The following is a 17,501-nucleotide window of genomic DNA, read 5'->3' as shown; positions in this document are numbered from 1 at the left end:
CGGTCTCCCTGCTAAGCAGGGAGCCCAATGTGGGGCTCAATCTCAGGACCCTGAGACCATGACCTGAGCCGAAGGCAGAGGCTTAACCCACTGAGCCACCCAGGTGCCCCACCTTCTGCAGTTTATATAGATGAAATCCTACAGTCTGTACTCTTTGTCTGGCATCTTTCACTCAGTAATTACTCTGAGATTCATGCATGTGGGTGTACGTATCAATAGCTTACTGGCTTTATTGGGTCATAGTATTCTCTATATGTACATCGTGCTCATTCCCCTATTGATAAACACTTGGCTTATTCCAAGTTTTGAGCTGTTAAAGTAAAGTGTCTCTGCACATCTGTGTGTAAGAAAGTCTTGGCACAGACATAGCTTTCATTCCTCTCAGGTAAATATCTAGGCGTAGAATGTCTGGGTCCATGATGCATGTAAGTTTAAATTTTTAAGAAACTGTCTATGATTCACTTTTCACCCCGTCTGCTTCCAGCAAGATGTTGTGAAGATTGCTGACATTTCTAAAGTGGGTTTTGAGTCCTTCGGGAAAAAAGGCATCCAGGAAGGTGGTGATAAGGGAATTCAGGACGAGCGAGAATGATTCCATTTTAAGTTGAGCACAATCTAGGAAATGGATAGCAGGTCGTGAACCCCACACTTCCTGATTGCCGTTCGCATGGTATCTGCCACTGATTCAGTGTCCCTCCCCCCTGCCCTGATAATGCCTTGAGGTTCTTCAAATACTGAGAACTTAGGAGTGAGGTAGAGAGCCACATAGATCCAGCATGCTCTGCCGCACACATACCTTCATCACAGGTGCAAACTGTGGAGACCTAACCCATCTGTCTCTCTTCTCCTCAGGGGACACTTAAACTGGCTTCAGCTAGATCGAAGAGTGTTGGAACATGACTTCCCCAAAAAGTCCGGACCGGTGGTTTTATACTTCTGCGTCAGGTATGTACACCTCGCGTCCATCCTTCTGTGGCTGCTGCTTTTCTTTGTCAAGAAACGTCTAGGAGGGCAGCATGATTAAAGGAGAGGGAAATCAAGTTCATTGCCATCCACTGCCAGTGACAGAGGTCATGGTAGAGCTGCATTCCTAGTAGACGAAAGCCTAGGGTGTGAGTGTCCAAGGTGTGTCAGTGTATGTGCACAGACACGTGTGTTTGTGCTCTTGCACAAGACGCTTGTGTGGAATTAAGAACCCCCTTTTTTGCTTTTTTGGGGGGCATATTTCTCAAACTAAACTCGGTCTCTTACAGTAACACAAACCCTGGGGTTTTTATTATTATTATTGGTGGTGGGAGTCATTTGGAACTACATCACAAATGTCTGTGTCTTCTTTCCTTTTTTTTTTTTTTTTTAAGATTTTATTTATTTGAAAGAGAGAGAGCAAGAGCACAAGTGAGGGGAGGGGCAGAGAGAGAGGGAAAAGCAGACTGCCCACTGAGCAGGGAGCCCGACACAGGCCTTGATCCCAGCATCGCAGGATCATGACCTGAGCTTAAGGCAAGTGCTCAACCGACTGAGCCACCCAGGCAACCCTGTGTCTTCTTTCCTTTTATCACAAGTGGCACTTGGCCTCTTGAAATTTGCCTACTTTATCTTCCCCCAAATAGGAATAGTTGAAATGCAGCAACAAACCATAGATCACGGCATTGCCCAGTAAGGGAGGATATGGCGTAATAAAATACCAGAAACGATGTGCATTTTCTGGTCACTAATCTATTATAAGGAGTTTTATTTTGTGACTGCACAGAATATAATTTGCTTCTCACGGTTAACATTTGCAAACATGAAGTCAGCCAGACTTACACTTTCATTTGCAGAAAGTTTTGGCAAGGCAGAGCGGGGGGGTCATGTCTTGGGTTCACGGGCAAAGCCAGGATCTGTGCATCCAGATCCAGCAGCTCCCGGAGCCTTTGGTTCTTGGAGCCACCAGTCTGCGTGTGTGCAGAACCGTCACTGTGCACAACTGCAGGGGCATTTAGGCTCGAATGCCTCCGTCTTCCAGTAGATACCAACACTCATACCCAGTACACACACCCTGTCCTTTTAAAATATGTTAGCAAGTTCAGCCACCTGGGTGGCTCAGTCAGTTACGTGTCTGCCTTCGTCTCAGTCATGATCCCGGGGGCCTGGCATTGAGTTCTGCATTGGGCTCCCTGCTCAGCAGGAAGCCTGCTTCTTCCTCTCCTCCTGTCCCCCCACCCTACTCATGCTCTTTCTCTCTCTCTCTCTCAAAAAAATAAATAAAATCTTTATAAAATATATGCTAACAAGTTCAAGAGCAGGACAAACAATTCATAGTTCAGTTTTTCCGAGAGAACATGGTCAGGAATGCAATTTTAATCGTAGCCATCCTGATACCACGGAAAGCATCAAAGAGCCTATCTAAGAATTAAAGGGTCCATTTCCCAGTCTAGAGTATGTATCTTCACCCCTGCTGGTGGAGCAGATCTAAACTTTGCGTTTAATGCCCTTTTTATTTGTTTCAGAGTGGCAAACCTATCAGAGCTAATCTTAGCCATTTCCATTACTTATGGGCATGATCTTGATGTCACAGTCTCTTTAATGGTGGCTCAATTTTCTCAGACAAATGGGAAAGTAACTGTGTAAAGGAGAGTTCACAATTCCACCAGGGAGGTGTGGCAGCATCCAGCAAGGCTCAGTTGAATTTAAGCGTTTCATTAACCTGTAATCAAAGGTGGCTGAGTCCACTTGCCATACATCAGGAGCTCCCCTCCTTCCTGCTGCTTTTCGCCAACATTAATCAAGAAGAGAAAATTCTGGGCTGGTTGTATATTAGCTGTTTTTTGCAAGGGCCTGTTATGAGCTGAGTTACTGGTGGGTTTCGGGAACTGAGCCTTGGAAGAAAGCTTGGGGCGCCCTGAGATTGTCACTGAGGATTTGCAGGCCATTCCAAGTCGCTCCTGACTTCTCTCTGTGATGCCAGATACACAGAAGTAGATCCCATGCTCATAGTATGGAGAACCAGGAATGAATGCTTCTGCCATCTACCACCCATTTTCCTAGGTGGCTGCAGCCAGCACTTGGGAGGACACGCCCAGGGAAAAACTCTCCCAGGCCACGTTTGGGGACAGACCCCAGCAGAATATTATCACCAGGTGGAGCTCCTTCTGTAGCTCATCACAAAAGCTGCTCTTTCTGCAGAGCCTCGGGTTTCTATGTCTAGTCTTGGCCCACCCGAGTGCCTCTAACTCTGCAGCTCCAAAGCCAGTCTCAGCATCTTGACTTCCCCAGGCCTTCCGTGGTCCCTCAAATCTGTGACATCATTATCCAGTCAGTCCCGTAGGCTTCACACTTGAAGTCTTTCCTCTTCCTCACATTCTTAGGTGCTTGAATTCTCTGCGGCTGTTTCCACCTTCTGCCCTCTCTGCCTGTCTCCCCATCATCTGTCACTGCAACTGTTGCCGCCACCTCCTAGGGTGGGTGTCCCCTTGGCACCCATCACAGAGGAGCCTGGCTCCCAGACCCCACTCTCCCGAGTCCCCATTTTGCAGCCAACTGTGCAACACAGAAGCAAAACACCAAGTGTCTGTTTTCTCCAAGAGAGGAGGCCGATGCTGGCATGTAGGCGAATTATGCGTTTTTCACCTTGGTGCCTGGGCAGAATTCCCAACTTATACCTGGGTACCTTTCCAGGGGTGCTTGCGGGCTATTTTCTCCAAAGGAATGGCTGGATGAATTATCTTTATAAAGGACTGACCTTGGACGATCCCAGGGTCCATAAAGGAGCCCCCGTCTGGCTGGGCAATTCCCCCGTGTGCACACTGACTTTTCTCTTTTCTCAGTGAGAGCGTGGTGGCTGGAGCGGCCCCGGCACAGCCAGCAGCCCACGTGCCTGCCTACAAGCAGTCTCTCTAGCCGCTCCTAACCTCTCTCCTTTTGTTTAAACATCTAGAGATTCCATCTCTGTAACACATGCACCGTTAGCCTTCGTGGAAATGGAGAATAAAAGCACCCAATAAAAGACCGTGGAAAAGGCTGACTGCCTCAAGCTAAGAGTTGGGAATTCATCCAGTGGAAATATTAACCCCGTGCCACTGGGGAGCTGAATTTGGGCTGCCATCCCAGCATGGCTTACTATTTGGCAATTGTATATTCTCTTGGTGTAATGCATATTCGAAACATCTGTGAGAGTGGGGGCAGAATTATCCCCTCTATTCAACCGGTGATGAAAAACAAGACCCCAATATATTAAATAACATGAATTTGAATTGAGGGAATTCTGCTTTCTCCTCTGAGCAGGTCGTCAAAGGGCCTGAGGCTGGTGTCATGCTGCGAGGTATTCTCAGCATGGCGGGACAGAGGACTGAGAATCTGTCCTCACTGACCCATGATTTAGCCTAAAGAGGACCTTCCCCCTTCCTTCTCCTGAGTCAGATCACGGATCACTGGGAGTGATCACAGAGCCTTCAGAGTCTTAATAATTACCTAAAAAGGAAAAAGGTCTGAGGGAAGGGAACTATCCATTATTAAACACCCGTCCATTATTCAGGATGATTGTAAATCTTCACAGCCCTCGAATCACGTGTTATTACTCCTAGGTAAAGAGAGGGAGATGAGGGACGTGTGGGTGGCTCTGCCAGTTTATCATCTGACTCCGGTTAAGGTCATGATCCCAGAGTCCTGGGATTGAGTCCTGTATTGGGCTCCCTGCTCAGTCTGGACCCTGCCTTTCCCTCTCCCTCTGCCCCCCTGCATGTTCTCTCTCTCTCTCTCTGTCAAATAAATAAATAAAATCTAAAAGAAAAAAAAATAAAGAAGGGAGGGAGATGAGGGCCCAACATGCTGATTCTCCTCCCAATACCTCTAGTAAGTTACCACCTCTGTTCAGTTAGATCTGACTCCAAACTTCAGACCTCCCCCTTACACCACACTGCCTCTCTCTCTCTGCAAGTGAAAAGCGACCCCGTGATTGCTTCTCAGAGACTCTGGCGGGGCCACAGGCCAAGTCAGGATCTTTGTGTCCCTCTTGCGTTGCACCCTTGGCTGCAGCTGCAGAACCGGGGTCCCCCTGCAGAGATGGCGTCAGGCCTGGCTGCACCCCTACTGGGTGAGAGGGTGCAGTGAGCAACCCTCCCAGGCCTGACATTCCAGATCTAGCCCTACTGAACTCCCAGTGACCTTGGTGGAGTGCACTCCCTTAGCAGGGGGCCAGCCCCCAGTCGCAAAGCTTGGTGGCAGGTTGGAACCTCTGTAGCGGCAGAGGAAGGGGCCTCACAGATGGTAAAACAGCAGATTTCAGGAGCCAAGGTGTGTGCTATTAGCCCCACTTGAGAAACTCTTGCCCTTGGCTGACCAGGGTGAACACCAGTGGGGAGGCAGTCTGCCCTGCACTTTGTTCTTTCCTCTCCTATAAAGAAGACTCCGTGGTCCCATCAGCCAGGCACTGACTATGTTGTGGGCATTGGTTTAGGAACTAATGGTAGAGCAGGGGGCAAAGCACACGAACCCTTACCCTTGTACGCCTGTGCATCCATTTCCCTGAATTCTGGGGCCCTCTCAGCCCTGCCTGTCCTTATTGCTGCTGATTCAGTCTAAAGCCTGTTACGCACCACTGCAATCACCCCTTCCCCAGGACCGCCCCTCCCTTGGCTGCTGGCCCCAAGTGTCCATGGCTCTCGTGCATGCACACGCACACGTGCACACACACGTGTGGGGTGGGATCAGTCCAGTCACATATTTTTTTTATTTCTGTCTCTGAGCTGTGGACTATGGCTGGGCCAGGGAAGAAGGCCCACACAGTTCATTGGTATTTCTAGCCACTTCTATCCATTGCACCTGCTCGGGGTCCCCTGCCTTGCCCATGGTAGCTTTTGCTCCTACCCACAGACTCCAAACCAGAAGCTCACTCCTTTGCTCCAAGGTGACACTGCTTATGATTTTGTAGAGAAAAGGAAAGCTGGCCCAAGGGAGCTGCAGCTTCCTGCTCCCTTACATCACCATATCCACCCACTCTGTGGCCTCCTTAGCCACCCGCTGCACGCGTGCCCACACACTCACACACGCACATCCCTCAGAGGGAGACCGACCCTAGCCCAGCGTCCGAGGCCAGCCAGGTCCACGCGCACTCCAGTGCAGCCCCTTCCAGCACCTCCGAGAGCTCCCTGCCTCCAGTCTCCCGTCTTTCTCTGTTTTCTGCTGCTCCTTCTCCATGGATTCTTCCCGCCATGACCATGACTCTTCTACCTTGACAAAAGTAAATGCCCTCCCTGACTTGCATCCTCCTTCAGCTACTGCCCCCTTGCCCCCACCCATGTCCACACCAAAGGTCTGCCCTCATCTCCTTTCTCCTCATCCCACCGGCTCCTCAGCTCGTGGCTGTCCTCCCATCACCCCATCACCACCATGGTCACTGACGGACTCTAGGCCCCAAATTCCATGGGTGCTTCTCTGCCCTCCTCTGCCTGAATCAATGGTGTCTTTACCTCACTGCCCCCCAAACTTCCTCCTCTTCCTGTGGCACCTCCTTATCTCTGTGATTGGCACAGCCATACACCCAGCCAGAAACTCGGGAGTCAACCTTGACTCCCCTGCTCTCTCTCCCCCGCCTCCTTGCCTTCCTTCATTCACTAATTCCTGTCTTTTATGTCTTAAATAGGTCCTCTACCCACTTCTGACTCTCCCTGAACCACTGTCCTGGTTATGGCTCCTTTTGGCCTTCTCTAGGTTACCACTGAGTAGCTTTCCAGAATTCTCGTCTGCTCTCCTCCTCAAAATGTCCCTGGGCTCCCATGATTACACTGCGGTTCTCCTTAGCATGTCCGGTATGATCTGACTGCCGCACCTGCTGGCCTCCCCTCCTGCAGCTCCATGATCTGCCCAGTGAGCAGTGTGTGAGCAAGGTCATGTCCCTCTGCAGACCACTGTCTGGGACTAGGAGACAAACTCCCCACATCTGAGAACAATGACCCTCTGATCGTATTCACCAGGCAAGCTTAAGAAACAGGTCAAGAAAAATTGTAAGAAAAATTTCCCTGCACACCCAAGGAAATCTCTGTGTATTTCTGTAGGATCACGTTTGTGCTCAGGATGATCCCCTCCAGGCTGTTGCTTCAGTTGTATCGTCTTCAGCCAAGTGTCCCTGCAACGCTGATCATCTCCACTGTTTGTAGAAAAATAAATAAGAGATTAGACGTTCACCAACAGTAAACTGAAGTGAGCACTAGGACAGAGAGAGAGAGAGAGAGGCGATCCCAGGAAGGTTTAATCTGGGAGTGGGGATTTTACAGCCAAGTTTATGACCTGACTGTTGGTGTCTTTCCTGGCTGGTTGAGACACCGTTGTTCTTTCCTGTCACCATAGTAACAACGAAGGCAGGGATCCTAAAATGAGGTGCCTGCTAACCAGAACTTGCTAGATCTCAACTGGGTGCCCCAGTGAGGTTTTTTTTTGAGCTGGTGAAATTCTAAAGATCAGAGATATTCAGCCCCAGAAACTCACAGCAGCACCAAATATCCTTTTCATTCCCATTGCTCCTTTTTGCTACTAAAAGTCAGCATTCCGAATGTGACCCTTGTGTTCCTGACAAAATGAAATCAGCGGTCCATTTAATTAACACTTGCTGTAAAGATTCGGTGATTCCCCAGTGCCGGGGGTGGATGTGAGAGGAAGAGGAGGAGCGGGCCGTCCAGAGAGGGCCAGCTGACTGACATCCTGCGCCGGACACCCGCTCGAGCTGCTGCTGTCCGAGGCGTCTGCGGGTTAAAAGGGAGGAGACTCCCTAAGGCTGCAGAGCCTCTTGATTATTTTATGGGCCCAAACACGTAGGAGCACAGCACATATTTATTCCTGCTTCGGAGTGTCAAGATACAGGAGCTCAGGCTGGCGTGATCTGGGCCAGGTGGGGTGTGACATTGCTGATGCTATTCAGGGAACAGACTTACCCAGGTTTGCCCTGGGCCTAGAACAAAGGTTGGCCCTTTGACTCGGCGGTGGGGGGCGGAGAGGGGGGAAGCCCTCCGATTCAGTCCCGCTAAATGTGCCAAAGAACACGTTTTAAAGTAAGTTTTATTATTACTTGGGTACAGGTACTCCCAACCCATCACGGGGTGGTGGCCATTGAAAAGATAGCTTGCTACTCCAGTCCGCAGGAGGAGGGGGCACGCCACAGCAGGCAGCGCTGCCCAGGGCGCACTAAGGGTTGGTCAGGAGGCAGAGGGAGTGGGGGGAAGTGTCCGGAAGAGCCTTTGTTCTGTGGTTTCTACAGGAAGGAATGGGTGAGGCAGGGTAATCAGGTTTAGGCTTGGCTTCTTTGAATAATTTCAGCAGGCTTTGGGGCATAGGATCTGTACAGAGTTGCCTGGCCCTGGCCCAGGCCCTGGGGTGATGAGGGCAGGAGGGTCCTGACCTGGAGTGTGAGGGCCCTACAAAGGAGCAGGAAGGGTATGTGAGCTCTCCAGTGGCTGGTCTGCATAGGAAAGGCAAGCTCAGGCCTCTAAAGGAACTAGTCAGCCCTGAGAGGGGCAGTCCCTTCAGAGCCACCAAGGCCCCAAACGTCATAGCACCAGAACCCCAAGGTTAATACAGAGCCAGACTTGGAACTGTCCGTGCAGACCCTGTGAATCCACACGAAAGCATTCAGTTCCTTGGCTTTACCCAGAGACCTGGAATTTTCTTTGTGAAGCAGGTCTATGAGGAGCGCAGCCGGATCCCCCCACCCAACCCGCGCACTGGCGGTTAAGAAAATGCAACATCGCCATCTACTGGCAAAAGCGAGGAGCTCTTATGAAAATCAAAAAGGACAGAACTGGTTTTAAAAAAAAAAAAAAATCCGGATTTTTTAACCGAACCATCAATGTTTCCCACTTCTCCAGAAGTTTCTTCTCCCTGGTGCTCCCATAGTTTGCCCTAAGCCTCAGTGTGTGGATTGAGATGTCTGAGGTCTGTTTTCCTCTGGGCATTTTGACTCACAAGTTCCCTAGCGCAGATGGAAAGTTCAGGATGAGTTAAATATCCAGGGTTACAGAATAATAATATGACAGGCCTGGAGCTCACACTGTTTTCCAGGCTGCTTCTCGGTGATAAAGGTTAACAGGAACCTGCTTCTCAGTTTCTGTCAAGAGGAGATGGTTTATTTTTCCTCTTCTCAGATTAGGTTATTTTCTCTATGTTCCTGCCTCGTGTCCAGCCAGACCCCGTGGAACTCCGGGGACATGAAAGCTGTCTCAGAGAACAGAACCTGCTCTCCCCTTTCCAACTTCATTTCTGGCGAGGGTAGGGGGTGTTATGTTTCCTCCTACTATTAAGGAGAAAATGGATGGCAGGAATAGTGAATGTCTTCACTCCTTAATTCTCAAGAATCGAAACAAATGCAGAAAAGACACAAGGCATTGCATTGAAAATTACATGATTTCAGACTCAACAGATTTAGACTCAGAGTGATTATTGTAGAACTGAGGTCACTCACGGTCAAACTCCAGAAACTTCTGCTGTTGTGCTGGCTTTAAGATTCGAGGGGATCAGCGCCTGCTTGTGCAACTTTCCATGTTGACAGTGAGGGAAGGGCAGGGGGAGAGGGCCCGGATGAAGAATATGAGCCCCTGACCGGGAGTTTCAGGACATCCGGGGATCACTGAGCTCCTCCCCCTCCTGCAGAATCTGACAAGCAGAGTCTTTCCCTCCCAGACACCTGCTAAGCCCACGTGTGTGCCAGGTGCTGTATTAGTGGTGGAGATACAAAAATGAATGGGATTTGGCCTCACCAAAGCCTAGAAAGAAGATGCCCCAGGGAACGGGAAAGTGCAGGACCCTGGGGCAGCACAGCAAGCAGAGGAGGAGCCCAGGAGAGGTGCTCTTCCTGGGGGCCATCAGTGGAGTCCAGGAAACATGGTGTTCCTGAGTGAGGGCAGAAGGGAGCAGGAGTGACTTGGGGCATGGTGGTTTCTGGGTCAAGAGCAGTAGCTTGAACAAAGGCGCAAAGCAAGATTCATCTATAATGAATCACGCCTGCGAGTCAGCCTCCCTCACTCCTTTCCCTCCCCCCCTTTCCTTCTTTCTTTCCTTCCTTCCTTCCTTCCTTCAATTTTGCTATTCTGACTATTCCCAGTTAAAAATCCTTCACAACAAATGTGGATTAATTACTAAATCCACCTTAACTTACTTTGCTTCAAGACTTAGAGCTTGCTACTGCATTTCTTTTTAAGATTTTTATTTATTTATTTATTGGGAGACAGAATGGGAGCGCGAGATCGAGCATTAGGTGGGGGGGGTCAGAGGGAGAAGCCGACTCCCCGCTCAGCAGGGAGACCGATGTATGTGGGACTCGATCCTGGGACTCAGGATCACGACCTGAGCCCAAGACAGTCTCTCAACCAACTAAGCCACCCAAGCGTCCTGCTACTGCATTTCAAGTCTCCACTTGTAGAGAGGAGGAAGTTGTACCACTTTGCGGTTCCTTTGGGACCACTGTGCTGTAAGGGGGACCACTGTAGACCCTTTACGGAACCTCCATGATCTAAAACACCTGCTCCAAAAAGCAGGAGGGCAATGCTTGCTGCTTTTTTTTTTTTTTTTTTTTTTCTTGCAGGGAGAGAGTGGTTGGCGGGGGTCCACTAAGGATCCTACTCATTCCCAAGCTTTGCAAGAATGAGGGCCATACTGTAATTTCCAAACATTCTGTAGACTCTCACATGGTGGTGATTGTATTAATACCTGTTGATTGAAAATATCTGCTGGTATCTGAAGTTACTGTGGATTCACTCACAAATTTAAATGAATCTGTGTCATATTCATCACAGCAGCCTCCGTGCATGCGCGCAGACACACACACACGAAAAATTACCGAAAACATTATTTGTATGCAGACAAGAGGTTGCAAACTGGTAGGCTGTGGCCTTGTCCTTGCCTAGGGGTGTGTTTTGTTAGCCTCATGAAATACTGGTTTCTTGTTTTTGCTGTTGTGATTGTTGTTTTCATCTGAGTGAGTTTCTAATATTTGAAAGCGGTAGACTTCTCAGGTGGAGAACCACTGACCGACCGGGTCCCGCGGTCTTCTTCTACAGTGTGGAAAATAGAAGCCCAGAGAGACGAAGTGATTTGCCCTAAATCATATGGAACTGGGACCAGATCACTGGCCTCTTGACTTCCTCCCAGGATTCTTTCCATCATATTGTAACACTGTTCTAGAAGAATATAGCCCTTGTTTTCCCATCACACCTGCTGCCACCACCTTGGCGTAGCCCCAGTTTCCTGGTGGCAGGTATCCAGAGGCCCCACTCAGAGCCTGTTCCCCGGCAAGGCTCTGCCTTCCATCAGCCTTCCCTGCACGCGGCTGGTCCCTAGACAAGTACAAGTGCCTAATCTGATTACGTGATTTAATAAACTCCAAAGTCTATGTGTAAAAAGGTGCATTAAATGTAAATGTAAATAATTTCAGCATGTTTCATCGTGAAAGAAATCTATAAGCTCCATCTGGATAAAAATCCAATTCTCATTTGGCTTAATATGCATTAATATCACAGCCTGAAGAGCACTGCCATAGCTCTCGGGATTCGCAGAAATCAAATCGCACCTCGCCACCTTTGGGAAAATAACGTTGTAACCATTTCAAAGAGAAATACGGCCCCCTTCAATTGAGCAGGAGAAATTATCCTCAAGAAATCCAACTCAACAATGATTAGGACCAAAAAAGCAATGTATGAAAATCAAATAATATTATTAAAAATTGGAAAGTGGCTTAGGAAAAAGAAAGGTGATGGTTGAGTTTAACCACCCTCTGGTAGGAGGCCTGGCTTCTTGGCTCTGGACAAGGTTGTCAGGCATGGCAGTCCTCATGTGCTAGAAAGGGTCTTGAAAAACTGTGCTTTCTTTTGAAAAGGAACCGTATGAAAACAACTGATCACGTCTTTTTCTTTTTCATTTAGGATGGGGAGTTCTGGTCCTCATGTCAAATCCTGTAGCTCAGAAAATAGCTGATTTTCAGCTCAATCAGTTTCTGCCTCTGTGGCTCATTAGCAGTTTTTCTCTTTCAGGTTCTATATAGAAAGCATCTCATACCTGAAGGACAATGCTACCATCGAGCTCTTCTTTCTGAATGCTAAGTCCTGTATCTACAAGGTAAGAACTCTTTCCTCCTGTTCAGTTTTCCACTGAAAGCCGGAATATCATTTGAAGCCAGAAATCCCATGTTGTTGCCCCAGTGTGATTTTATTGATTAGTATAGGTCATTTATAAGTGGATTGCTATAAATAAATGAGAACATCCTGAAATATTACTATCCATTTAACTACGGGACTCCTGATTCCATCAGGAATTCATCAAGTTTTGGCTCCTTGGAGTCTCCTTTCCCTGGCAGTTGAGACAAAGAGGAAACATGGACGGGGAGGGCAGATGCTGTAGTCCACGTAGACAGGGCTCCTAAGGACGAATGGACTTCTTCTTCTTCTTCTTTTTGCAGAAGTCTGTTTGATTTATTCTTCCAGATAAATGTTAGAAATGTTAGAGCGCTTGCTAAAGATGTAGCAAAACAAACACAAACACACAAAAAACTTAATTGCAGTTGTATTGAATGATGGAGAAAAATTCAGAAGGGGAGGGATAATATATAACTTTAAAAGATGAACTATTCCCATTCATAATTATGAAACATTTCTCCATTTATTAAATTGTTTCTATGTTCCTTAGTTCTGTAGTATGTATAGTGCTTTCTTTTCAATTAATTAATTAATTTTTTATTTAAATTCAATTAGGTAATGTATAGTGTATTATTAATTTCAGGGGTAGAATTTAGTGAAAACAGAGAGGGAGACAAACCATAAGAGACTCTTACTATAGGAAACAAACTGAGGGTTGCCGGGGTGAAGGGAGGGAGGATGGGGTAACTGGGTGACCAGCATTAAGGAGGGTACATGTTGTAAGGAGCTCTGGGTGTTATATGCAAAGGATGAGTGGACTTCTTACAACCAAATGCATGCATATCTGACCACTTATCTCTCAAAGGGATGTTATTGGCACTTCAGGTGGGGCAGATTTTTTAATTATGCTAAAATACACATAAAATTTATCATTATAATTACTGCTAAGTATACAGTTCCATGATATTGAGTGCGTTCACAGCATTCGTGCGGTAACCGTCCCCTCCATCCATCTCCAGATCTCTTTTCCTCTTGCAAAACTGAAACTCTGTACTCAGTAAACACAAAATCCCTGTTCTATACACCTCCCAGCCCCTGGCCACCACCCTCCTGCTTTCTCTGTGAATTAGACTACCCTAAGCACTTTATATCATGGATCCTGTAGTGTTTGTCCTTTTGTGACTGGCATAGTTCACTTGGCATTTCACGTCTGGGTTCATCTACGTTGTAGTGTGTGTCAGAATTCCCTTCCTTTTAGAGACTGAATAATACTCCAGTGAAAGTAGAGACCGTGTGTTGTTTATCCATTCATCTACCAATGCATACTTGGGTTTCTTGCACCTTTTGGCTATTGTGAATAAAGCTCCCATGAACATGGGTCATGAACATGGGTAGATATGTCTTCCAGTCCCTGCTTTTAGTTTTTTCGGGTGTATACCCAAAAGTGGAATTGCTGGATTGTATGGTAACTGTGCGCTTAATTTTTTGAGGAGCTGCCATATTATTTTCCACAGTACCACAGTACATTTTTCCATGGCACCGCATAATATCCCCACCAACAGCGTGTAACGCTTCCAATTTCTCAACATCCTCTCCAACACTTGTTATTTTGGGGGCTTTTTAAAAAATAATAGTCATCCTAATGGGTGTTAGGCAGTATCTCATTGTGATTTTGATTTGCATTTCCCTAATGATTAGTGATGCTGAGCATCTTTTCATATGCTTATTGGCCATTTGTACATCTTTTTTAGAGACATGTCTGTTCAGGGACAATTCTTAATTGAGTGGGATGGTTTCTCCCTTGCATTGCGTCCAGTTCCCCCATATGCTTGCAGTGTTGCCTTTCATTGGCCAACCCCAAATGCCCACACACCCCCTGCCTGAGGAGAGGGGCTTGCAAACACCACCAGGGCTGAGATCCTCTACTGGAAGAAGGTATTTGAAGGAAAAGCCCACACTGCTGTCCCTTGTGCAGCACAAATGCAGACTTCGGGGCAACTCCTCAGGTCCGCTCATCAACAGCCATCGAGAAGGACAGCTTTGGGGCTGAGCGCTTTCTGTAAGTTGTGTAGCTGAATCTTCCCAGCACCTAGAGGTGAATACTACTTTTTATCCCTGTTTCCCCTGGGAGGAAGAAGAGGCACAGGGAAGTGAGGAGATTCACCCAAGGGCACAGATCAGCAGCTGGCAACCTGACTCCAAGTCAGCCACCTCTGAGCCCCAGAGGGCAGGATCTCCTGCGGAGTGGAGATCCCTCCCACCCCCCACCCCACCCCCACCGCCCCCAGCAGCCTCAGAGGACTTCAAAGCTAAGTGGGATCATGGTGAAGTGGTCAGTGGCTGAGGAAGGAGTCTGAGGAGATCCCACCACCTATATTTTCAGGTTTAACTAAACCCTATTTTAAGGGATTGCCGCAAACCCACCAAACATTCAAACACACACACCAGTTGGCTTAGTACATCAGCTGTCAGTCTTCCTTCTGGAAGTATTTCAGCGCATTCATTGCACAGAATAGTCCTTCCAAATGCAAATGACCACAATAATGAAGGGCCTCTTAGGGATCAAGTTCAATTCTGTGAAAGGACCTCGCTTGGTGACAGTTGCTGAACCAGGACTTACACTGGGCTCAAACCCAGACCACTCAGACTGCAGTATTTTGGGGTTTTGCTGAATGGAGGAAAAAGACAGTTCCAGGAACTTGCAAAATCCTTCCTCTCTCTAAATGTGTTTTCTCATTCTAGCGTGGAACTAAGACCAGCCTTCCATAGCTTGCAGATCCCAAGCGTCTCAGAGAGTTTTTGTTTCATGAATGTGAAAGCACTTTGAGAAAGTTGGGAAGTAAAACATGAGACTGTCCACCAGGGGGCACACTGGGGCAGTAAATGTCTGGAAATTCCAATTCCCCAACTGTTGAAATCTCAGCCAAGTAAAAGGTGGCCCCAAATCGTGCTTGTCCAGACACCTGGGGAAAAGGAGAGAAACCGTTTCTCACTTGGAGTTGTTCAGTTCAGTCCAGTCACAGATGCTTAGCCAGAGCTGAAGGCTGCGGTGCTTCTGAACATCGTACTCGCAAAAGAACGTGGGATTCATGGAAAACGAAAAAGGAGAAGAAATCCTCCAAATTTAATGTTACAGATCCTCCAGGGGAGATGGCCAGCCACACTTGGGACCGAGACACACCCAGTGTCAGCCTGCCTGCTGACCTGGCTGCTGTCTGTCATCCAGAACCCCGGGCTGTCTCCTCAGGATCCTACTAGAACCTCCTTCCTTGAAGCTTAAGTAGGGGACCAAGTAGGGTAACAAGAAAACCTCTCCCTCCTGTCATCAAAAATAATACGTGCATTTGCATACATTGGCACTTCAAGCTTCTTTAAAATTTTCCCATATGTTATCTTAATTAAGCCCAATCGAGAGGTAGAGCCAGAATCACTAGCTTTACCCAGAAAGAAATGGTGTCCGAGAGGTTAAGTGACTTCCTTGAGGACCAAGAACCAAAAGTGGTTGAACAAGTGGCGTGGTCCAGTTTACACTGTTGTTAACTATGCTGGCCTGGTGGGAGGCCCTGCAGCAGAGCGCGATCGGGAGTTTCGGTTTGGAGTCCCGCATACCTGGGTCCCTGTCCTGGCTCTGCTTCCTAGTACATGCAATGAATGTGGACGCCTTCTTTGATGTCTCCAAGCTTAGTTTTCCTCTTTGGTTGAACAAGGACATTAAAGGACGCAACCCCTGGTGCCTTGGGGGTGCACTCGGTTAAGCATCCAGCTCTTGGTTTCAGCTCAGTTCATGATCTCAGGGTCGTGGAAACGAGCCCCATTTCCAGGTCTGCGCTCAGCACGGAGTCTGCTCGAGATGCTCTCGTTCTGCCCCACCCCCCCAACTCAATGGCGCACGTGCGCGCTCTCTCTCTCTCTAAATATATAAATAAATCTTTAAAGGAATGGACCCACACCCTTCTTGGAAAGATGAAGCAAGATAAAGCATGAGTGTGGTTGATTTAGCTCCACACCGGGAACATTATGAGCTCCTGCTCTCTTGGATCCAGACCTGAGTTGTTGGTCTCCACTGAGAGTTTCTGTGTGCCACCCACGCTGCCCCCCCACAACATGGCGGGGGGCCTGGAGAAGCCCAGACAGCAGTGTCAGGCGCACAGCCTGGACATGATGCTGGTAGATGGGGGCTTCTGTTTACCCAGCACGGGATTCATATGAGCTCCCTCCCTGTTTCTCTGGCAATGATCCCTGCAGTGTACCAGAATCTGAATTGTTCAGATAAGTGAGCTTTTTGTTCCTGCTCCCTTCAAGCACTGTTTCATTCACTTTTTAAAGCATTAATACTTTTTTTTTTTTTAAGAGAGAGAGAGAGAGAGCGTGCGCACCAGTGGGAGAGGGGGGTGAGGGGAAGGGCAGAGGGAGAGGGAGAATCCCAAGCAGGCTCCATGCTCAGCACAGAGCCCAACATGGGGCTCGACCTCACGACCCTGAGATCATGACCTGAGCTGAAATCAAGAGTCGGATGCTTAACAGACTGAGTCCAGGTGCCTCTAAATTAATTAATACTTTTGTCAAAGTAATATATGGTGCAGTTTCAAGTCAGATGGTTCTAAGAGGCTTATTGTGGAAAAAAAAAGCCCACCCCCACGTCCCAGCACCTTCAACGATTTCAGCTATTTCTTACCTCTCTATTTCCAAATAAGTGGGCACAAATAATTATTCCTTGATTATATCCATTTTAGATTTATCAAATTCCAACTGAGATGGGTGAAGATTAAGGTCTCCAATACAACCACCTACACTTTCCCGTTTCCCATTTTCCCAAAGTGGTGGTAAGCCCCATTCTGGGTAAAAGCCCCAGCTGCCAGCATTACATTAGTATGACTAATCCAAGCAGCACCCTTTTTAGACAACCACTCGTTTTACCTAAAGGTAATAATTGCCTTGCTGTTACTTGTTTAGTTTTATGGGCCCACCGTTTTTTCCCCAAGAGCTCCTATAGGTTCCCAAGTGCATGCCCACATTAATTTCCAAATGCACTGGTTTCATTTTCATTGTTGCCTCCTTTTTTGTTTGTCCTGGAACCTCCCTATAGCCATCCCCCATCCTCTCACTCTAGTCTGGACCTGGCCTCCTCCACAGATCTCAGCACAGAACCCCTTTCCCCCTCCAGTCTGTCCCCCACCCAGCTCTGGTGTGTGTCCTCTGTTTCCTGCATCCTGAGTCTCCCTGTGTTTTGTTTTACACCATTTTTTCACTGGAGAATATCCTCCAATAAATCCAGGGAAGGTGCATATGGGAAGTACAGTGTTTGGGTCCTTGCATATCTGAAAAAGTCTTTGTGTTACCTTTATATCTGATCGATAGCTTGAGTGGATATGGAAATACGGAGTGAAGACATCTCTCAGAATATCAAAG

General features: G+C 47.8%; 1 protein-coding gene across 2 annotated transcripts in view; it reads left to right on the top strand.

Annotated features, from left to right (window-relative positions):
* Positions 1-17,501, top strand: part of FRMD4A (FERM domain containing 4A) — a 465,015-nt gene that overhangs the window by 329,987 nt on the left and 117,527 nt on the right. For both annotated transcript variants that reach the window (XM_080810510.1, XM_080810511.1), the window contains exons 4-5: positions 853-945; positions 11,991-12,075. In XM_080810510.1, the coding sequence (XP_080666636.1) occupies positions 853-945; positions 11,991-12,075 (178 nt within the window). The remainder of the gene's footprint in view (positions 1-852; positions 946-11,990; positions 12,076-17,501) is intronic.

This window comes from Martes martes, assembly GCF_963455335.1.
Source record: "Martes martes genome assembly, chromosome: 8".
Taxonomy (NCBI): domain Eukaryota; kingdom Metazoa; phylum Chordata; class Mammalia; order Carnivora; family Mustelidae; genus Martes; species Martes martes.
This window is presented reverse-complemented; position numbering and strand designations above follow the sequence as displayed.